This window comes from Lagenorhynchus albirostris, chromosome 18, assembly GCF_949774975.1.
Source record: "Lagenorhynchus albirostris chromosome 18, mLagAlb1.1, whole genome shotgun sequence".
NCBI lineage: Eukaryota > Metazoa > Chordata > Mammalia > Artiodactyla > Delphinidae > Lagenorhynchus > Lagenorhynchus albirostris.
In genome coordinates, this window is record NC_083112.1 from 15,961,054 (window position 1) to 15,985,200 (window position 24,147).

Sequence of the window (24,147 nt, forward strand, 5' to 3'; positions counted from 1 at the left end):
AGCACGGAGTCTTAAACACTGGACACCAGGGAAGGCCTCCTTATGGGAGTCTGGAATTTTGGTACATGCAGGAAGAGGGTGCCTGTGTGACCAGTCAGTCTCCAGTAACTACCCAAGGCCCTGAGTCTCTAGTGAGCTTCCCTGGTTGGTAATGCCTAGCGATCCTACTTGTAGAGATCTACCCCAGAGGCACAATGGCCAAAATATGAATTGACACATGCCTGAGGCTATTCACTCCATATTACAGTAAGAGCTAAAGTTTGAAAGTCCATCAAAAGAGGACTTCTTAACTATGATACATCCATGCAAAAGAATACTACACAGCTGGGAAATTTGACATGGAGTAATTTCCAGGATATATTATTTTATATATATATATATATATATATTTTTTAAATAGAGACTTAGATGTTACAGCCTTAATAGCCTTCTGTTAACTTTATATTTATTATTATTTAAAAAAAATTTTGGCTGCACCCCACGGCATGTGTGATCTTAGATCCCCGACCAGGGATCGAACCTGCACCCCTGCACTGGAAGCGCGGAGTCCTAACCCCTGGACCACCACGGAAGTCCCTCCAGCATATATTATTAAGTGTGTGTGGGGGAAAGCCAAGGTTTATGGAAGTTTATATGCTACACTACCTTCGTGTAAGAAAGAGGGAAACATAAATATAAGTGTGTGTGTGTGTGTGTGTGTGTGTGCGCTTATATTTACAAAAGGAAGCACTTTGATAAATCAAGATTGATCAAACATGGCTGCCAGTGGAAAAGTGAGAAACAAGCTGACGGGAAAGGGGTGGTAGTGAGACTTTTCTCTCATTACATTGTTTCCATTATGGAATCTTGTAATTATGTACATGTGAAAAATACTTATACATTTTTTTAAATCCCCTAAATCGACAACAAAGTAAAGTGAATAAACCTACTGTCAACTTGCTGATATAACCACAGAGTTAAAAGAATTATTTCAAGTGACTTTAAAACACAGCATTTTGACTATACATTCTTGGTAGAATATATTCTCAGGACAAAGAAAGCTGCAAAAAAAAATCTAAAATCTTATTCAGTAGTCTTGCTATTATAATATTGCTATTACTATTTAAAACAACTTAAATATACCATGGGATAAAGCAAATAAAGAATTATTCCTAAACATCATGTTTAGGAACAAAGGTTTTTAGCCCAAAAGAATCAAGTACAAAAATGAAGTAAAGGGGTTTCCCTGGTGGCGCAGTGGTTGAGAGTCCGCCTGCCGATGCAGGAGGTGCGGGTTCGTGCCCCGGTCCGGGAAGATCCCACATGCCACGGAGCGGCTGGGCCCGTGAGCCATGGCCACTGGGCCTGCGCGTCCGGAGCCTGTGTTCTGCAACAGGAGAGGCCACAACAGTGAGAGGCCCGCGTACCGCAAAAAAAAAAAAAGAAGTACGCTATAATGTTAAATTTGAATTAGAAATATTATGTGAACTAATCATTTATTTTCTTTTTTTAAATACACATACATATATTTGCTAGCTATCTCTGAATACTATTCCTCACTAAGAGAAATGGCCGATTCCAGGACTGGGACAGGAAGGTACCAGATGAGCTTAAGACATGTCGTGTCAAAAAGCAAAGACGCTATCAAAGGCTAGTGGGGCTGTATCAAAAAGACATAGGAGTCAACATGATGTGGCTCTTACTGGCCAAAGATGGACAATATGTGCATCAAAAAAAGGGGGGGTGCAATTTACTGAAATATACTGAATATATTATTAAAAAACAAAACCCTAAGAGTTTATAATAATGCTCAAAGCCAGAGTGATTGGCATTTAGTATGATATGAGGAAATATGAAAATCAGGATAATCTTAATAGCTTTTCAGTACTCTTTCCACAAATATGAATAGATAGAAGAGAATGCTTGGTGGAAAGGCATTTGACTATATAGGGTGACATCTTGGAAATATCTCCAACAGGAATAAATTCTTAAAATGAAGAGTACCTGAATTAGTTTTGTGGAAGCATGAAAAATGTGACCAAAACTTGGTCAAATGACAGACTGAAAGGTGTGGCTAGGTAAAGTATTCACAAAAATAAAGACCAGCAATTGAAGTGGGGAAGGAAAACAGTTCTATTTCCTACATCAGCCTGCCATGGGACCTTTGGGAAATACCTCCGTTCTGCTATATCTAGTTGTGCAGAGGGCTAGCTCAAAGATTTTAATACCCTAGTTCTCATCCTGGTTCTGCCAGTTAACAGTCATGTGACCTTGAGAAGGTTTCTTATTCTTCATCTTTTTGAGCCTCTCTGAGGCTTTTCTACACGTGAAAATTGAGAATTAGGTCTTTATGTTTTGATAGTGAACAAAGTAACATTATGTAGAAGTACTATGTAAACTCTCAGGGACTGCAAAGGTAAGATATTTTCTTCTTTTTCCTCACCTTCACTTTCTTCTTATTGTTGTTGTTGGTAACATGATAGTTCACTTAATATTCACTTAAATAGTTAAGTGAATATTAGTTCACTTAAAGCAACAAAGATTTTGAGGTGATCCCGAAATTGATAATTCAACTTGTGAACTAGTCAGCCTCTGTCATACTTTATTTCTCTACTTGAATTTTGGTTACTTTCATTGCTTATTTACTTCTCTGCTAAGAGGCCTGAAAGAAGAGGAAAAAGGGTGATGTCAATCTGACTTATTCTATCACTTGTTGGCTTGACTATTTGAGGTGTAGATGGGAGAGAATCAATCCGTCTGTAGAAAACTCTTATGTACACCACCAGTGCCCACTATGAAGAGAAATAGGGGTCATAATATTATTCTGAACATTTTATGTTATTTTAACAGATCTTCTTCCTTTCCTTATCACTAAAAAACTGAAAAACCAAAAAGACCAAAAAACCAAAAACCGGTAAGTACAGAAGGTGGCAGAACGAAGAGGAGGGGTGAGGTGATGGAGGAGGGTTCCCATGAAAAAAGCATGTTTAAAAACTGAATTTTAACGTGAACCCCAACACTGTATGGGTTGCCCGTTAACAATCTATGCATCAGGCAGCTCCCAGAAAAAACCCTGCAGCCTTGGGAAAGTTGCGTGGGTCTCGGCTGCAAAAGCAGTGCTGTTATGCATCAGCATGCGGCACTGGGAAAATACCAGGCAGACAGGTGCTCCCAGGTGCAAGGGCTGGCACTGTGGTTCCAGAATTGGAGCTAAGGAGGCAGAGCTGGTAGAGGTGAGGGAGTCTTCTGGAAGGCTCACCAGGCATCACCAGTACTCTCTGTCTGCAGTATTGCAGCTGCCTTCCACCTTAATAGCAAGGTTGGACTGGAGGGTCATTTGCACTGGGGAAGGAAGCCTGAGGCTTTCACTGCACACACAAGTTTCTGATAGCCAATCACATGTTTTTTTTCTGCTTGGTAAACCACATGGCAAAGAAGAGTCAAAAAATGAAGATGACTTTTGGAGATGCCAGAAGAGAGGAGTCAAAGACTATAAGAGCCAGGACAAGTTTAATTCTGTGTACTTGTGGGTTTTTTTGTTTTTTGTTTTCATTTTCAGATCGTTTAAAAAGTAAACTTCTTAAGGGCAAGATCTGTATTTTTTTCTACACTCCTTGGTTTGGTTAGGTGATACAGAAGATACCTCACTAGGCGTAGCTAGTGATATAGAAGCCAGCATGTTAAAAACAAATTATATGGATGCCATTAGTTCTGTTCTCAGAGGGATAATGCAGTATAATGGGAAAAACCAGCAGTCCAAGGCAGAAGACCTGGGTTCTGGTGGTGATTTTCCTACATACCAGCTGGGTGGCTGCCGATAAGGCATGTGACCCTCTCTGGGCTTCAGCTGGCTCACCTGTACATGAGAAACTGGATGGATGATCTCTAAGGGAGATCCAATACTAATACTACAAGAAATCATTAATCCATTGGCAGGAGAGTTCATGTATTTCAATTCAAGCATTATGCTTGTCTGAACTGGCTTTTAGAAAGTAAACTTTGGAGTTTCTTTCTTTAAGCACCCTCTCAAAGATAAGTTGATCTTTTTTTTTTTTTTTTTTTTTTTTTTGCGGTACGCGGGCCTCTCACTGTTGTGGCCTCTCGCGTTGCAGAGCACAGGCTCCGGACGCGCAGGCTCAGCGGCCATGGCTCACAGACCCAGCCGCTCTGCGGCATGCGGGATCTTCCCGGACTGGGGCACGAACCCGTGTCCCCTGCATCGGCAGGCGGACTCTCAACCACTGTGCCACCAGGGAAGCCCGATAAGTGATCTTGATTTCCATTCCTTGTAGCCCTTGCTTCTGGTCTTCTTGGTAACATGCCACTTTTACAGCCTTCCATATGGCCATTCTCAGTTTCTTCATCTTGCCCTTCCAGTTGGAAAATAAGAGTGACATTAGCCTAAACACACACACACACACACACACACACACACACAGAACTACTGCCACATGTCTGCAAGGAAACAGCAAGGTGCAATACTTTGTCAGGTGGTTGCAAATCACTGAACAGGCATATAAATACTAGATGAAAATCTGAAAGCAAGTCTTACTGTTTCATCCTGCTTTTGCAGACAAGTGATCTGTTTATAACTATTTCCTCATCTGTCAGAAGGTGGAGAGATTCTACGCTTTTTAAAGAAGAAACTCAGGGTCCTTTACTCCTCAGAGCGGTAGCATCACCAGTACAGGCTTCTCACTTGTCAGGCCTGTGTTCACTGGAGCCCAGGGGGCTGGATGTGAGGATTACCCAGCATTGGCAGGTGTTCACACCGAGCACATGGACCCTGGAGACTTGAGAGATAAGAGTTAATATCGTTCTACATATCCTGGAAAAGTCTGGTACCTGGAACAAAGACTGCGTAGCATTACTGTGTAGATACCAGTCAGCCTACTCTGGTCCCGGCATGGTGGCCTCTCAATAAATATTCTTAAAATGAACAGGAATCCTGTGGTTCTTCTGCCAGGCACCAAAATGGGAATGTTTCCAACCTTAATACCTATGTGTAAATTATTTCTGTTCAAAAATAAAAGACTGTATTTCAGTGACGGTTTTATCTCCATGTTCCATAATTCTTTCTGACAGCTGAGGCTCACAATTCTGGGCTGTGTACTGTCTAGATGTCAGACTTTGTATCACAGCAGACCCACAACCTGCTCGGCAGTAACTTATTTCAGGTGAAATTACTTTACTCCACCTACATGAGGACCCTTGATGATTTATGTGTTAGGAAAGTTTATAAGCACTTTTTTTTTTTCTTGCGGTACATGGGCCTCTCACTGCCGTGGCCTCTCCCGTTGCGGAGCACAGGCTCCGGATGCTCAGGCTCAGCGGCCATGGCTCACGGGCCCAGCCGTTCCGCGGCATGTGGGATCCTCCCGCACCGGGGCACGAACCCATGTCCCCTGCATCGGCAGGCGAACTCCCAATCACTGCGCCACCAGGGAAGCCCAGTTTATAAGCATCTTAATCAGTAGGGCAACTAGCAAATAAAACAAGAAACTTTCAAGTTGCACATACCCAAAATGTTCATGAAAGAAAGAAGTCAACAGCTAAGTTCCCACCAAGGGATTTTGTCCAGCAAAGGATACTGCAGGCCTGAGGCCACAGCACTGGTGCGATAACCTCCCAGGCGTTGCCCACTCTCAGAGCAGTGCCAGGCAAATTGCTTGTCCTGTCCCGTGCTCAGCACCCACTCCAGCTCCAGGACAAACAGGATCATCGTCACTCTGCTCTGATGCGCTAAAAGCCAAGAGACAAGAAAACAACCCATAAAGCATCCTACAAGAGGCTGGTAAAGCATGGTCCACAGAGATGCATCATTCCCTCCTCCCCACCCCAGAGTAAGCTGAACAGTAGATAATCGTTACAAACAAGGGCTAGAACAGTGGTTCTCATCAGGGGGACAGGCATGCCCCTGGAGAAGACCACATCCACGTTTCCATAAGAAAATTTTCCCCAACCACTTCCCTGGCGGTCCGGTGGTTAAGATTCCATGCTTCCAATGCAGGGGATGTGGGTTTGATCACTGGTTGGGGAATTAAGATCCCACATGTCACGTGGCGTGGCCAAAAAATAATTAATTAATTTTTATAAAAAGAAAGAAAATTTTCCTAACACCCAAAGGGCCTGGACCACCTCTCTCAGACATGTTAGAACTGCTGGACTAGAGAAAGGCAGATCAGTGTGACTACAAAACACATTAGGAACAACGTTCTGCTAATAAACTCACTGGTGTCTGTTTATTTAAGCTTGAAAAAAAGCAAAGAGCATTACTGTTCTCCTTTTGATGAAGGTTTGCTTTTAAACCCACAACAAAGTTCTAGATGAATTTTCTGTGAGAAATTAAACGCTTGGAGCTTGGAGAGGAGGGCAGAATTATTCCCAAGTGCCATATAGAAAAGAATGAGATATCCCTTACGTCAAAGCATACATAATGAGAGCAAACTTCCCAGGGCTGCTTATATACAAGGACAACACCATCACGGAAGTACTGCATCACACAATTTCAGAGTTAGAAGAACTATTCATGTCATCTACTCCAGCTCCCTATTTTACACGTGGGCAAACCGAGGCACGATCGAGTTGAGTAGTTTGGCCAATCTCATGGCTTCTCAATTACCAAATAAAATCAGTAAAATATTCGCTTTCTTCCTCTTACACAATTCCAGGGGGAGAGGTATAGGGGGTCCACGGCCACTGAACAGAGCTGACTGGAATAAACAAAGATTGATATCCCAGACCTTGGACCCACTGGGCTCTGTGCCCAGGAACTGGCAGCCTGGTGGGTGAGAGGAGACTCATCCTGTGTGTGACGAGGTGACAGAGAAGCCATCAGCTTCCCATTTGGATCATGAAAATAGGACTGGACGTGGATGGATCAATGCAGCTCTATCAGCAATAACAGCATCACTGCCAATTTCTGAGTGTCTAACAAGTGCCAGGTACTTAAAGATATTGTCTCACTTAGTCATTGTAATGACTCTGCAAAGCTGAGTGTTTTCCTCCTTTTACAGACACAGCCCAGCCTTGCCAAGATGGTGCTTCTAGACTGGCTAACAAACAATACAGTCCGAACCACAGTGAATACCTCCGGGACAGACATTTCACCAGATGCCTGATGTTTTAAAATCCGATATTTGGCGCTTGGAGAATCTAAAGGGATTGAGAAGGGGTATAGAAACAATAATACTGTTAACATCTCTACCCAGTATCTGCCTTTCAGAGAATCGGCCACCATCAAGATCAAAATGTTGTCTTAAACTAAAAGATGGGGCTTCCTGGAGAAGCTTCTGAAGATCTTGTCATGTCTGTGTCATCAAAGGTCCAATTTAAGTTCCACCAATGGTGGAATAAAAGCGAACTCTCTAATGGTTCACTTTCAACTGTACCCACGTCTATTGCAGGCAGAAAGTGGTCCCCAGCGCTTCGCTCCCTTTTCTCATGAAGGGGCCTTTGATCTTTCTGTTACTTTGTAAGTCCAAGGGGTTGACAGTAGCCCAGAAGATAAGGGGGTTTACCGCCCTCTGAGCTGCCAGAGGAGGAGACGGAGGCTCAAAAATGTTATGTGACTTGCTCAAAGCTACACAATCAATGAGTGATGAGGCTAGAATTAAAACCCTAGTCTCTCTGCCAAAGTTGGTTCTCTTTCTCTGTCAGGCTGCCTATGACTACTGAAAAGACAAACAAAAACAAACAAAAAACAAATCCTAAAACTCAAAGCACATAATCTTTCTAAGGTGACAGAATTCTCTTATTCGAAAAGAAACCCTTTGAAGATACATACGTATTGTTAAGCTTCAGGAACCTGGGCTTGAAGCCTGGCTGTACTTCTTAAATAGGAGCCAGGACCTTGATCTTACGGAGGAAGCATCCAGTTTCTCACAATTAAGTACAGTTGACTCTTGAACAATGCACATGTGAACCGCGTGGGTCCACTTATGCGCAGATGTTTTTCAACAGTAAATACTACAGTACTACATGATCCAAGGTTGGTTGAATCCGCGGACGTGGAGGAACCATGACACAGAGGAACCGCGATACGGAGGAACTGCGGATACAGAGGCCCGATATAAATTATACATGGATTATCCACTGTGGGGAGGGTTGGTACCCTTTACCACTGCATTATTCAAGGGTCAACTGTATGATGTTAGCTATAGTTTTTTTTGTTTTTGTTTTTGTTTTTTTTGTTTTGTGGTACGCGGGCCTCTCACTGCTGTCGCCTCTCCCGTTGCGGAGCACAGGCCCTGCGGCCATGGCTCACGGGCCCAGCCGCTCCACGGCATGTGGGATCCTCCCGGACCGGGGTACGAACCCGCGTCCCCTGCATCGGCAGGCGGACTCTCAACCACTGCGCCACCAGGGAAGCCCAGCTATAGTTTTTATAGACATTTCTCTCTCAAGTTGAGGAAGTTCCCCTCTATTTGTAATTTGCTGAGAGTTTTTATCATGAATGGGTGTCAGATTTTATCAAATGTTTCTTCTGCATCAATTAATATGATCATATGATTTTTCTTCTTTAGTCTTTTGATGTGATGGGTTACACTGATTTTCAAAAGTTGAACCAGCTTCGCATATCTGGAATAAACCCCACTTGGTCATGGTGTATAATTCTTTTCATACATTGTTGGATTTGCTAGTATTTTTTTGAAGATTTTTACATCTAAGCTCATGAGAGATATTGGGTTGTAGTTTTCCTTTCTTGTAATGTCTTTGTCTGGTTTTGGTATCACTGACCTTTTAAAAAATGTTAATTGAGATAAAGTTCACATAATATAAAATTCACCATTTAAACCATGTTAAGAGTGTATAATTCACTGATCTTTAGTATATTCACAATGTTGTGCAATCATCATAGAAAATGTACTAATTCCAGAACAGTTCCATCACCTCAAAAAGAAACCCATACCCTCGACTCCCCCTTCCCCATCCCTGGGTAACCACTAATTTACTTTCTGTCTCTATGGACTCTCCTATTCTTGACATTTCATATAACTGTAATCATACAATGTATGGTTTTCTGTGTCTAGTTTCTTTCACTTAGCATGTTTTCAAGATTCATCCACATTGTAGCAGGTATCAGTATTTCATTCCCTTTTTATGGCCAAATAAGAATTCACTGTATTGATACACTACATTTTGTTTATCCATTCACTCATACATGAACATTTAGGTTGTTTCCACTTTTTGGCTATTGTGAATAATGCTGCTATACATAAGGGTATAAAAATATCTGTCCCTGCTTTCATTTCTTTTGGGAATAAACCTCACTTGGTTGTGACGTACTTACCTTTTTATATATTGCTGAATTTGATCTGCTGAAATTTTGTGTAGATGTGTTTGCATCTATTTTCATGGGGAATGCATAGATACTATGCATGTCTTGTTCACTATTATAATTCTCAGTTATTGGAACACAATAGGTACTCAGTAAATACTGGATAAGTGACATGTGAAAAAAAATTAAAGAATAAATCCATAGGGAAATGAATTTTGGCTCAAAATCTAGAAATAAGGAACTCAATGCTTAGAATTTTCCAAGATCAGGAGGGGCTGCTATGTCTTTGGAGGGTATCAGAGGAGAGGCTGGATGATCATGAATGAGGTCACGAGATTTGGAAGAAATGACGTCTAAGTGAAATGATGTCTACCTCTAATGTTCTGACCCCTGACATTGGCCTGGATGAAAAAAAATCGTCAGTGAAAATTGCTCCTGATCTATGCTATACAAAGGGCTTACAGTACACTGCCAATGTTGAAGACACAATAAAACCTGAATTCCTTCCCTTAGACAATATGAACACTTTCAGCCTTTTAAAATATTTACCCAAAAATGAAATGAGCCCCATGGAAGCCAACCCTGGGCCCCGCTCTCCAAGTCTGCCGCAGCGTTTCCAGGCAGCGGGGCGGAGCGGGCAGACACAGGACAAAGGCTGCACGCTCTGGAGTCACACAGGCCCGGCCTGGCTTCACACTTTGCCAGCTACAAGACCACACGCACAATCTCTCTGGGCCTCTGCTTCTTAATTCAAAAATGGGGATAATATTCACCACAAAGGGCTGCTGTTTTGTTCCTGCTGACTGCTGTAAAGTTAAGTCCTCTCTTGTGGCAGTGGAAGCCACTGAGAAACATTTCACAGTCTAAGACAATGAAAACACTGCTCTCGTTCCTACCTTGATAGTTTTTCACAGGAGTCATCTTGTTATAATCTTCGGATAGAAGAAACTCCTGCAAAAGAGAAGCAAAATATTAAGCAAGAAGAAATTCTTTAAGTGGATAAATATGTTTTGGTAAAACCGGATTGTATAAAGCAAACATCATCACAGAATTATACCTAACGTGATATTTTGCCAATCAACTCAGCATTTTCTGTACCTCTTTAAAAGTAACAATCATAATTACAATCCAATGCAATTATCATAGTTTTTACCTTATAACTCTGAAGTTGATTTTTTTTTTCAAGTATACATGAGAAGAAAACTGGATCAAGTTCAAAGTCTTGATCCTGGTCAATTTTGAAGGTAAATCCAATTCAAATTATTTTTCTCTCTGTGGTGCCCCAACTGAAATTTTGCAAGGCTCTGGCCAGTGAGCAAACGGATGGCAACCCTCTACTAGGGAAATAAATGAGTTATTTTAAAGATTCTGTTTCTAATAACAGTAGCTTATTTCCTGGTACAACAAGCTTCTCAAGGCTGCATCTTACTCATCCCTCTATCCCTACGGCACCTGGCACAGTGCTTTGGTACAGTAGGTAGTCAACAAATAGTGGAAAAATGGACATGTAAAAGGTATCTCCCAATCTGACGAGGTTAGTTTGGATATCAAATGTACTCAAAAATATCAGTTTCTATATAACACATTGTGTGCCCTCTTTGTGAGGACACACAGGAGGTGATTTTGTGTGTGAGTATGTTTGCATGCTTCACCTAAGCACATACAATGACCTATATGTAGAAGCCAACCAAGTGTTTATAAGCCCCAGGCCAGGTTTTGAGTCCCTTACCTTCTTTCAAATGCAAAATGCCCATATAGTCTTAAACAGTAGGCTGTCCAATATAAGGAGAGCTGTGAAGTGTAATAAATTGATGGCTTTATCTGAACTTAAAAACAGAACGAGTCTTTTCAAAACATTTGGAGGCTTCCAGAATTTCTCCTTGATGACTTCAAGAAAGGTGGTGGGAGGACAGACACACAGACTCGTGACTTGCAATCTGGGTATTTACTGAGTTCATATAGTTTGTGTGATTTTTCAGAAGTAAATAATTATACTGTTTTTGTGACAGATGCCACAAAGTTAAATAAAGCACAAGGTGACGCGAGAGAATGAACACGGTAACAAAGCCCCTCTGGGTGTCTGCTTTTCCATCCCAGCCCTCCTTAAGAAGCTTATCTACAAATGGATTTTCTTCACCATGATTGTCTCAGTAATAACATTATTCAACTTGTCACTTTTAAAACTTCGTATCATTATTCCTACAAGGAGCAGCACTATATTCATTTCTCGTTTCTGAAGAGCTAGACTCACAACTGAAGAGAGAAGACTAATTTTTAAAGAAGTCAAGTTGTTTTCCCATAAGGAGCTTACAGTGTGGGTAAGAAGCCACGCACGTGTCTGAGCAACGGTTCACTACCACCCTTAATCCCCGGCAAGAGTAGCTCAACCCTGGGCCCCATACTTTAGAGTGCCCCAAATTTCCTAACAAAAACACAAAACAAATTTCTTAAAGACGATTGTTATTTGAGCAAGTGTTTACTGAGTTCATCTAGTGCATATGCTATTTTGAATATACTGAACTGGTTCTTTAGCTTGGGGAAAAGGTACATTCATTCCTTTTGGAAACAGGCAGGGTATAAAATAAACAACTTGTAGATCTGTGCTTAGGATTAACATACACATACACAATACAATTACCAGTTCACTGCATAGGTAAACTTAATTTTTTGTTCATTTGTTTTTCCTATGAAAATAGATACATAATCATGGAGAAAGCATGGGAAATTGCCAGCATTCTTTTTCATTATTACTTTTTTGATCAAAGAAACAATATGCTATTCTAGGAATTGTAAGACTGATAAATACTAAACAGTCTCTTATGATACCATTTCTCAGAGATAATTATTATGGAAAGTATAATTGGAATAATAAAACAAAATATTAATATCATTTAACAATACTTTTTTCTGGTAACAGATCATGCACATCATTCCATATGAGTACATGCTCATCAACTTCAATCTTTTTAATGACTGCATAGGATGTTTTTTGGTTTTTGTTTTTTTCTGGTACGCGGGCCTCTCACTGTGGTGGCCTCTCCCGTTGCAGAGCACAGGCTCCGGACGCACAGGCTCAGTAGCCATGGCTCACGGGCCTAGGCGCTCCGTGGCATGTGGGATGTTCCGGGACCGGGGCACGAACCCGCGTCCCCTGCATCAGCAGGCGGACTCTCAACCACTGCGCCACCAGGAAAGCCCGGCATAGGATGTTTTTAATGTCCTTCTATTAACAAATGTTTACACTGCTTCCAGTTTTCCTTATTAAAAATATATCACATGAACCCACAGCCAACATCGTTCTCAATGGTGAAAAACTGAAACCATTTCCTCTAAGATCAGGAACAAGACAAAGTTGCCTACTCTCACCGCTATTATTCAACACAGTTTTGGAAGTTTTAGCCACAGCAATCAGAAAAGTAAAAGAAATAAAAGGAATCCAAATTGGAAAAGAAGAAGTAAAGTTGTCACTGTTTGCAGATGACATGATACTATTCATACAGAATCCTAAAGATGCTACCAGAAAGCTACTAGAGCTAATCAATGGATTTGGTAGAGTAGCAGAATACAAAATTAATGCACAGAAATCTCTTGCATTCCTACACACTAATGATGAAAAGTCTGAAAGAGAAATTAAAGAAACACTCCCATTTACCACTGCAACAAAAAGAATAAAATACCTAGGTATAAACCCACCTAAGGAGACAAAAACCTGTATGCAGAAAACTATACAACACTGATGAAAGAAATTAAAGATGATACAAACAGATGGAGAGATATACCATGTTCTTGGATTGGAAGAATCAACATTGTGAAAATGACTGTAAGACCCAAAGCAATCTACAGATTCAATGCAATCCCTATCAAACTGCCAATGGCATTTTTCACACAACTAGAACAAAAACTTGTACAATTTGTATGGAAACACAAAAGACCCCAAATAGCCAAAGCAATCTTGAGAAAGAAAAATGGAGCTGGAGGAATCAGGCTCCCTGACTTCAGACTATACTACAAAGCTACAGTAATCAAGACAGTATGGTACCGGCACAAAAACAGAAATATAGATCAACAGAACAGAATAGAAAGCTCAGAGATAAACCCACACACATATGGTCACCTTATATTTGATAAAGGAGGCAAGAGTATACAATGGAGAAAAGACAGCTTCTTCAATAAGTGGTGCTGGGAAAACTGGAAAGCTACTTGTAAAAGAATGTAACATGTAACATCATACACAAAAATAAACTCAAAATGGATTAAAGAGCTAAATGTAAGGCCAGACACTATAAAACTCTTAGAGGAAAACATAGGCAGAACACTCTATTACATAAATCACAGCAAGATCCTTTTTGACCCACCTCCTAGAGAAATGGAAATAAAAATAAACAAATGGGACCTAATGGAACTTAAAAGCTTTTGCACAGCAAAGGAAACCATAAAAAAGATGAGAAGACAACCCTCAGAATGGGAGAAAATATTTGCAAATGAAGCAACTGACAAAGGACTAATCTCCAAAATATACAAGCAGCTCATGCAGCTCAATATCAAACAAACAACCCAATCCAAAAATGGGCAGAAGACCTAAACAGACACTTCTCCAAAGAAGATACACAGATTGCCAATGAACACATGAAAAGATGCTCAACATCACTAATCATTAGAGAAATGCAAATCAAAAGTACAATGAGGTATCATCTTACACTGGTAAGAATGGCCATCATCAAAAAATCTACAAACAATAAATGCTGGAGAGGGTGTGGAGAAAAGGGAACCCTCTTGCACTGTCGGTGGGAATGTAAATTGATACAGCCACTATGGAGAACAGTATGGAGGTTCCTTTAAAAACTAAAAATAGAACTGCCATATGACCCAGCAATCCCACTACTGGGCATATACCTTGAGAAAACCATAATTCAAAAAGAGTCATGTACCACAATGCTCATTGCAGCACTATTTACAATAGTCAGGACATGGAAGCAACCTAAGTGTCCACTGACGGATGAATGGATAAAGAAGATGTGGTACATATATACAATGGAATATTATTCAGCCATAAAAAGAAACGGAATTGAATTATTTGTGGTGAGGTGGATGGACCTAGAGTCTGTCATACAGAGTGAAGTAAGTCAGAAAGAGAAAAACAAATACTGTATGCTAACACATATATATGGAATCTAAAAAAAAAAAAAAGGTTCTGATGAACCTAGGGGACAAGAATAAAGACACAGATGTAGAGAATGGACTTGAGGACATGGGGAGGGGGAAGGGTAAACTGGGAGGAAGTGAGAGAGTAGCAGTGACATATATACCCTACCAAATGTAAAATTGATAGCTAGTGGGAAGCAGCCGCATAGCACAGGGAGATCAGCTCGGTGCTTTGCGACCACCTAGAGGGATGGGATAAGGAGGGTGGGAGGGAGATGCAAGAGGGAGGGGATATGGGGATATACGTATGCATATAGCTGATTCACTTTGTTATACAGCAGAAACTAACACAACAATGTAAAGCAATTATACTGCAATAAAGATGTTAGAAAAAAAATATCACATGGTCAATCAATTTATGACAAAGAAACCAAGAATATACAATGGGGAAAGGAGAGTCTCTTCAATAAACTGTTGGGAAAACTGTACAGTCACATGCAAAACAATGAAACTGGACTACTATCTTATACCATATACAAAAATTAACTTAAAATGGATTGAAGACTTGAACATGAGACCTGACCATAAGACGCCTGGAAGAAAACACAGGTGGTAAGTTCCTTGACATTGGTCTTGGTGATGATTTTTTGGATATGATACCAAAAGCAAAGGCAACACGAACAAAATGAAACAAGTGGAACTACATCAAACTGAAAATCTGCACAGCAAAGGAAACCATCAACAAAACAAAAAAGTGACCTACTGAATGAGAGAAGATATTTGCAAATCATATATCTGATAATAGGTTATATCCAAAATATATAAAGAACTCAAACAAATCAATAAAAACCCCACAAATAATATGATTTAAAACTGGGCAGAGGATCTGAACAGAAATTTTTCCAAAGAAGACATACAGATGGCCAACAGGTAGATGAAAAAGTGCTCAACATCACTAATCATGTGGGAAATGTAATTCAAAACCATAATGAGATATCACCTCACACCTGTTAGAATGGCCATTATCAAAAAGATAAAAGACAACAAGTGTTGGCAAGCATGTGGAGAAAAGGGAACCCTTCTGTATTGTTGGTAGGAGTGTAAACGGGTGCAGCCACGATGGAAAACAGTATGGAGGGTCCTCAAAAAGTTAAAAATAGAACTACCATATGATCCAGCTATTCCTCAGGGTATTTAACCAAAGAAAACAAAAATACTGACCTGAAAACATATATATACTCCCATGTTCATTGCAGCATTATTTACAAATAGCCAAGACATGGAAGCAACCTAAGTGTCCATGGATGGATAAATGGATAGAGAAAATGTGATATATAACTACAATGGAATATTATTCAGCCATAAAAAAAACTTCTTGCCATCGGTGACAACATGGATGGACCTTGAGGGCATTATGCTAAGTGAAATACGGCAGACAGAGAAAGATAAATACCATATGATCTTGCTTACATGTGGAATCGTTAACAAAACAAAACAAAACACCCCAAAGAAAAGTGAACTCATGGATACAGAGGACAGACTGGTGGTTGCCAGGGGCAGGGCAGGGTGGGATGATCAAAAGGGGTGAAGGTGATCAAAAGGTACAGACTTCCAGTTACAAAATAAATCCTGAGATATCATGTACAATATGGCGACTATAATTAAAAATACTGCATTGTATATTTGAAAGTTGCTAAGAGAGTAGATCTTAAAAGTTCTCATCACAAGAAAAAAAATGTGTAACTGTGTGTGGTGATGAATGTTAAACAGGTGATCATTTTGCCATATATACAAATATTGAATCATTATGTTGTATACTTGAAACTAATATAATGTTATATGTCAATCATCTTAATTAAAAATGAATTGTATATAAAAATAATCACATAAAATGTACTATATCTCTTTATATTTCTAGCAATATTTCAATAAAATAAAGTTCTAGAAGTAGAATTGCTGGACCCGAGGACATGACCATTTAAATTTGATAGATATTACCAAATTGACTTTATAAAAGATTTTATCTACTAAACTTACAAACAATATAATGTAAAAGTTTGGCTGAAGCTTAGATTATCTTGTTGGGATTGACCAATCAAAGATATACACATTTTAAATTATTTTATCCATCTCTCTACCCTCGCTTCTTTATATTCAGCTGTCTACATATCTATCATCCTAATTTTTATTTTTAAGAGCATTTTTAGATTCACAGCAAGATTGAGAGGAAAGTACAGAGATTTTTCATAAAGCCTCTGTCCTCACACATGCAGTCTCCCTCTTTATCAACATCCCATGGCAGAGTGGTACATTTGTTATAATTGATGACCTACACTGACACATCATTATCACCCGAAACCCACAGTTTACACTAGGCTTCACTCTTGGTGTTATAAATTCTGTGGATTTTGACAAATGTAAAATGACATATATCCACAATTAGAGTATAATACAGAGTATTTTCACTGCCCTAAAGATCCTCTGTGCTCTGCCTATTCATCTTTCTCTCCCGCTTAAGCCCTGGCACTACTGATCTATTCACCATCTCCAAAGTTTTGCCTTTTCCAGATTGCCATAGAGTTGGAATCATACACTAGGCAGCCTTTTCATATGGTCTTCGTTTATTTACTAATATGCATTTAAGTTTCCTCCATGCCTTTGCATGGCTTGATTGCTCATTTCTTTTTAGCACTGAATAATATTCCATTGACAGGATGTACCACAGTTTACTAATCCATTCATCTACTAAAGGACATCTTGGTTGCTTCCAAGTTTTGACAATTGTAGATAAAGCTGCTATAAACATCTGTGTGAGCGTTTTTGTGTGAACATAATTTTTCAACTCCTTTGGGTAAATACCAAGGATTGGTGGGTTGTATGGTGGGATTGCAATGAATCTATAGATCAAATTGGGAAGAACTGAAATCCTGAGAGTATTGAGTGTTCCTATCTATGAACATGGAATATCTATTTGTTTAGTTCTTTGATTTCGTTCACCAGAGTTTCATAGTTTTCCTCATATAGATCTTGTACATATTTTGTTAGATTTACAATAAACTAATTCATCTTTTGGGGTGCTAATGTAAATGGTGTTGTGTTTTTAATTTCAATTTCTACTTGTTCATTGCCGATATACAAGAAATGACTGATTTTTGTATATTAACCTTGAATCCTGAAACCTCAATATAACTGCTTATAAGTTCCACGAGTTTTTTTTAATCAATTCTTTTAGATTTTCTACATAAATGATCATGATCTCTGCAAACAAGATAGTCTTATTTCTTCCTTCCCAATCAGTATACCTTTTATTTCCATTTTTTTGTCTTATGCATTAGCTAGAACTTCTAGTACAATGTTGAAAAGGAATCATTAGCCTTGCCTGGAACCTGATTTTAGGGAAAGCTGCTGGGTTCTCACCACACCTGTTTTTAATGCTCACAGTAATAGATCAAACAATACAGTATATATAAGGAAGAGGTTAGTAATTATCTCCACCCTCTGTCTCAATCCTTTGAAGGAATCAGTGTTTGTTAAAGGTCTGTGGTATCCTTCCACATCTTTTTTTTTTTCTAAAGAAAACCCTTATGCAAACATATATAGTTTTTTTGGTTTGTTTTGCTGTACAAAATAGGATCACACTATAGATATTATTCTACAACTTGCTCTTTTCATTTATAATATATCAGAACTATCTTTCCAGGACAAAACACACTCCAAAATATGGATATGCCATATTTTATTCAAGTATCCCCCATTAAATTGACTTTATTCTGCTTGTCTCCTATTTTTTACTACTGCAAAAATATGGCAAGAAATGTCTTTGAATGCATAAACATATGAACTAATGTACATGTTGAAAAGATTGCTGGCCTCAAAGATTGTGTACACTTAATATTTTAATAAACTCTGCCAGACCACTTTCTAGATGTATGCAGTATTTCATTTCCCCACCATCCGGCCCTCATACGACAGCATATTTCCCCATATCTCATCAGTATTAGATATTACTCATCTTTTCAATTTTTTGTCAAATTAATGTACAAAACAGTTATAACTCACTATGGTTTAGTACATATTACCCTAACTGCTTATGAGTCAGAGCACTTTTTATATGTTTATTTGCCATATTCATTTCTTGTTTTATGAATTTTGTCTTCAAATTCTACTGCAGCCTGGTTTCCTAAAAAGTAGAGTTAGAGGTGAAACTTAAGTGCTATTTCTTTGTTTGGAGATGTGATATCAGTGGTCTGAGTGAGGGGGAAGCAAAGTGAAGCAAAAACAGATGAATGGTGTATCACCAAGCTCAGCCGTGTCTCATGAAGAACCCAGCTAGTTCTCCAGCATATAATAGGTCTCTGGACAGAATAAACACCAGAATTTGGAAGAATCCATTGGAGAGGGGGATGAAGAGGGAATTTATCTGCCCGCTCTCTCCTCCCTTGTTTTGAAATTTGATCACAACTCCACAGAACTTATTTCCCCCCTCCTTCTGCCTATCCTTGTTTAGCAGCCACTAGGGGAAGTCAGAGTTTAGGCCTTGCCAGAGCTGTACTTCATACAACTCAGAAAGCCACTGAGGATATCTTCTTTGAGTTTTGGTTTAAAGATAACAAAGCATAGTAGTAGTTAAGAGTTCAGAGCTCGGGCACTGGAGCCAAACTGTCTGGTTTAAATCCCAGCTAAGGGCTTCCCTGGTGGCTCAGTGGTTAAGAATCCGCCTGCCAATGTAGGGGACACGGGTTTCAGCCCTGTCCGGGAAGATCCCACATGCTGTGAAGCAACTAAGCCCATGCGCCACAGCTACTGAGCCTGCGCTCTAGAGCCCGTGAGCCATAACTACTGAGCCCGCGTGCCACAACTACTGAGCCCACGTGCCACAATTACTGAAGCCCGCGCGCCTAGAGCCCGTGCTCCACAACAAGAGAAGCCACTGCAATGAGAAGCCCGCGCACCACAATGAAGAGTAGCCCCCGCTCGCCACAACCAGATAAAGCCTGCGCACCGCAAAAAAGACCCAACACAGCCAAAAATAAAAATAAATAAATTTAAATCCCAGCTAAAACATGTACTAGTTACATGACCTTGGACAAGTTACTGAAGATTTCCGTGATTTGGTTTTCTTCTCTGTAATAGCTTCATAAGACTGCAGTGAGGATTAGTTAATCCTTATGAAGCATTTAAAACAGTGCCTGGCACACAGTAAGTACTCTTTGCGAGTTACGTTAAATAAATAAATGCTACCTTTGGAAAATGAATTAAGCATCTTACCTTAAAAAAAAAATCTTCTGGAATATAATGAACCATTCTGATTGAAGAATTAGAGAGAATTCAGCTATAAAATCATGAATGCCTGGTCCTTTTTAAAATAGCAACTTTTAAACAATTTTTCTAATTTCAGTTATTGGTCTATGGAAGCTTTCTACCTCTCCTTGAGTCAAATTTATTAATTTATTTTTGTTATAAAATCATACATTTTCAGGACTTCCCTGGTGGTCCAGTGGCTAAGACTCCATGCTCCCAATGCAGGGGGCCCGGGTTTGATCCCTGGCCACACCGCACGGCATGCGGGATCTTAGTTCCCCAACCAGGGATGGAACCCACGCCCCCTGCAATGGAAGCGTGGAGTCTTAACCACTGGACCGCCAGGGGAGTCCCAGGAGCTGCAACCTTTCTGAGATCCACTTCCACAAGCAAATTTCAGGGTTTTTTCCAGGTAAAGTTCTGTACATATCGTAATGTTTATGGATTCCCCAACCATTTAATACACGTGTAAAAACTGTGCTAGCATTTTAACGAGTGTCCTATCTTTATTTTTTACGTATCACCAGCAAAGTTGGTTGGTTTTTGTTGTTTGGACAAAGTTTTTGAGTATTGCGTCCCTATTTTCCCCATATGTCCTATGGTTTTAACTGTGTGATTCTGCACAGTGCAGTGATTTTAAAAAACATATGTTGTGTTATAGCAGAATTAGGTGGTTACAAATATAATGTGGTTGTATCTGTTTTCTTATGCTTAATAGCATCTGCTTTTTATTTTTATAGTTTTCCTTAATGACACATGCTAGGAATTTATCTATTTTATCAGTAATTCCTAAAACCCAGCTTTTGGTTTTATTTGCTGTCTTTTTGTCTTCCCTATCTCTAATTTCAGTATTTATTTTTATAATTCTCTCTTCCAACCTTCTTTCGGTTTATTTTTATCACTTGTTCATAAATTAAACTGAATGCCTGGTTCACATGTATACATCTATTTTAAAGTAGTAATATTTTAAGGTAAAATTGTCTAAATATAGATTTGACTGTATTCCATAGGTTTTGATACAAAGTTGCTTGCTTTTAAAACAATTTCTATATTGTTTTATGAATTACAGAAATATATCACTTATATATTCATTTCCTCTTTAAATTAGGAGTTACTTAGAAAAAAACTCTTAATTATAAGCAGTTACATTTGTGCCTATTTTTTGTTAATTTCTAGTTTTATTAGCTTATATTCAGTAAACATATAATATTTTTACTTTTTAGTTAAGTAAAAGTTAAGTTAGTTAATTTAGTTAAGATTTTTCTTTGTGGTCAAGATTAACGATTTTATAAGTGTTCTGTAGATGAGAAAAAAATGTATTTTATCCAAAGTTCTAGACCTATTTGTATATCCATCCAATGAAACTTGATGATAATTTTCAAATAGTGTATATTTTTCCTTATTTTTTATCTATTTGAATTTCAAATTCAGAAATAACTGCACTAGAGAATTGTGCTTTATTTTTAATATTTAATTTCTGATTATAAAAGTAATATGCTTACTGTAAACAAAAACTATGGAACAGTATCAAGAAGGGAATTTAAATTGTCTATATCTCTACCAATAGTGATAAATACTGTTAATATTTTGATTATTTTGCTCTTCAATCTTTGCTCTGGTATACATAAGAACACAACTGGAATAGTAGTACTACTGAAGCATTTCCCATGTTATTAAATATTCTTTGAAAACATAAGTTTAATGGCTACAAAATATTCCTGGAAGGCTATATAAGATTTTAACTAATTAGTCCCTGACCATAACGTTTCTAAAACACCAGTTCTTATTACTATAAAAAATTGAGATTATCTTTATAAATAATCTTTGTTTTTATGATGGTTTTCTTTGGATGGTTTTCTAGAAATGGAATTATTGATGTAAAGGTACAAATGGTTCTAAAGCTCTCATTGCATATCACCAATACTTTTTCTAAATAGATTGTGTCAATTTATGTCCCCTCTCTCAGTGTACGAGAGCCTATTTTATTCAATTCTAGCCAATTTGTAATTGTAAATTGCTATTCCTTAGCTAAAAATAGAATTAAAAAACTTTAACACTTTAAAATGTTTACTAGCCCTTAATATTTCCTCTTTTGTGACTTTTTCTGCTATCTACAGGATTTTAGTGTTTTTATCTATTTGTATATGCTTATCACAGATTGAGCATAGTATCCTTTCTCTATCATATTTTAAGCAACTATTTGTTGTTTTCATTTAAATTGTATTCAAGCAGCTTTTTCAGAGTGAGAAATTTTGAATTTTATGTAATCAAATATGATACTTTCCTTTGTGATTTGCACTGTTTTAAGCTTACATGTTCTTCCTGATAGAGACTGTTTATAAATGCCCAGTCTGTTTACTTCTAGCTTTTTGTTTTTCTTTTTTAAAGCTTTACTTTGTACATTTAAAGGTGCTTTAAGCTCCTGGAATTTATTTTGGTATAGGACATGAAGATTAAAATCGAAAATTGATCTTTTTCTTAAGAGAAAACCAACTGCTTCAGCACTATTTATTTAAAAACTTTTCCCATCCACAACTAATTTCTAATGTCTTCTTTACCATATTTTATGTTCTTACATATAATGCGTCTCTTCGGTAGTTATCTAACTCTGCTCTATCGATCTGCTATTGTATTCTTGCGTCAAAATAAAAATGACTTAGTTACTGCAGGTACAAAATATGTGTTAAAAAAAATATATGTGTTAACACAGAAGCTATGTGTGTCCTAATTTCTCTTCGTAAAAAAATGCAGCTAGATGATCATTATAATAACCTTTTTTGTGACAAAAAGAAAGATCACATTAAGAATTTTGATTGGAATTGCACTAAATCTCTAAATTCAGGAAGAACTGACATTTAAAAGTCTTCTTCACTTTATAATTTTCTTCAGCAAAGTTTCACATGTTTCTTTTTGAGATCATATTTAGATTTTTGTTAATTTCTGTGAGTGGGATTGTTTTTTCATTCCTCGGTAAACTGAGTAAAAAAAAAAAAAGATTTATGATTGCTGTTTTTGGACTAAAATTGAAAAATAGTGATATCACAGTTGCTGGGAGACACTACTGACCCACTAAAAATCTTGATTTGTGGCAGCTACAGTGACATGATCAATACAGGAGAGGGTACAAGGTTACATGGGACATTTAACACAACGGTGACTGCCAAGGCAGAATGAAGCACCATTCCATTCCCAGGATTTAGAAGGAAAGGAAGAAGGCATGTTTCAGATCAAATTAAGGAAAGATAAGAAAAGAGAAAAAAACTGGCAAGACTGGTTATGTCCCAATGTTAAGGGCTGTTATTGATAGAGCTTTGGACTGGGGGTGCAGCAGAAAATAAAAATGGAGTAATGCTATTAAGCTTCTTCATACATTTTTCAACACTTTTCTACTACTCCTCGTCTCTTTGAATTCCTATGAAAACCAGGTCCTGCAGAATGAGTCAATCAGATGGTAGTATTCCTTTATTTGGGCAACGTCGTACCGAAAGGAAAAGTTGCCAATATGCCCTGTCATTAAAGAATGTCAACAAGGCCTGTGCTTGTGTACACACAATGCCGTTCTCGACCCTCTCAAGGCATGTTTCACAAGAACGATGATTATTTCCTATGGGTTTATAAAAATTCATCTGTAAAGTAGATACCAGGGCTCTTGTTTGGTAACAGAGGTCACCTTCACCTGAGTCAAGTTGTTCCTTAGCTTTTTGTCAGTCTAAGAGGTTAACAGGCAGTACTTTATGTTTTCACTCAAATGAAAGGTATGTTTGGGCTTTTTTTCTGGTCATCCTTAGACTCCTACACATCACAAGTTCCAGGGATGTCCTGGATTCTTCTGGGAAATGCAGGAAGTAATGGAACAGCAGACTAGGATCCAGAGTGCCATGCTGCAGCTTCTGGTTCCATCCAGGGACCAGGCAGGCATGACAGGAGCACAGTATGGCCCAGGTGCTGGAAGAAATTAAAGCATCCGCACCGCTTCAAAGACACCCTAATTTTGTGTGAATGTCAAGGCAGCAGCCCTCACCCTAGACCAAGTATATTTCCTGACCAGTTTTCTTTCTTTCTTCCTCCTTCCCTCTCTCTCTTTCTTTTCTTACAAAGTGATGTTCAACCACTGCAAAATATAAGAACTTTTGAACAATCGATATTAATTAAATTAGCAAGCAAGGAGCTTGCCTCCTCTGCTGTTCCCATGGTTATCCCGACTCTCTGTCTGAGTTTACAGTAAGGGAATGCTACACAGCTCTAAGCACGGCCCACCTGCTCACTTATCAAGCTTCAGTGAAATAGATCCTGAAGAATTCTAATAATAGAACCATGGTATCTTCCACATTAAAAATATATATAAATATAAAGTTTCTTGCTTTAGTTGAAAGTTTGCCAATGAGCTCTTATTTCTTAAAATATAGCACTACTTGAGGGAGTAGAAATGTCTAAAATCAGATAAT

At 38.6% G+C, this 24,147-nt stretch overlaps 1 protein-coding gene across 4 annotated transcripts in view; it reads right to left on the minus strand.

Moving 5' to 3' along the window:
* The window catches only part of WDFY2 (WD repeat and FYVE domain containing 2), a 194,044-nt gene that overhangs the window by 52,801 nt on the left and 117,096 nt on the right, over window positions 1–24,147 (minus strand). For all 4 annotated transcript variants that reach the window (XR_009536830.1, XM_060129398.1, XM_060129400.1 and 1 more), the window contains exons 4-5: window positions 10,156–10,210; window positions 5,571–5,721 (exon numbers count right to left, since the gene is read on the minus strand). Coding sequence is in view for 3 of the 4 variants with exons in the window: in XM_060129398.1 (XP_059985381.1) it covers window positions 5,571–5,721; window positions 10,156–10,210 (206 nt within the window). In the remaining variant the exon portion in view is untranslated. The remainder of the gene's footprint in view (window positions 1–5,570; window positions 5,722–10,155; window positions 10,211–24,147) is intronic.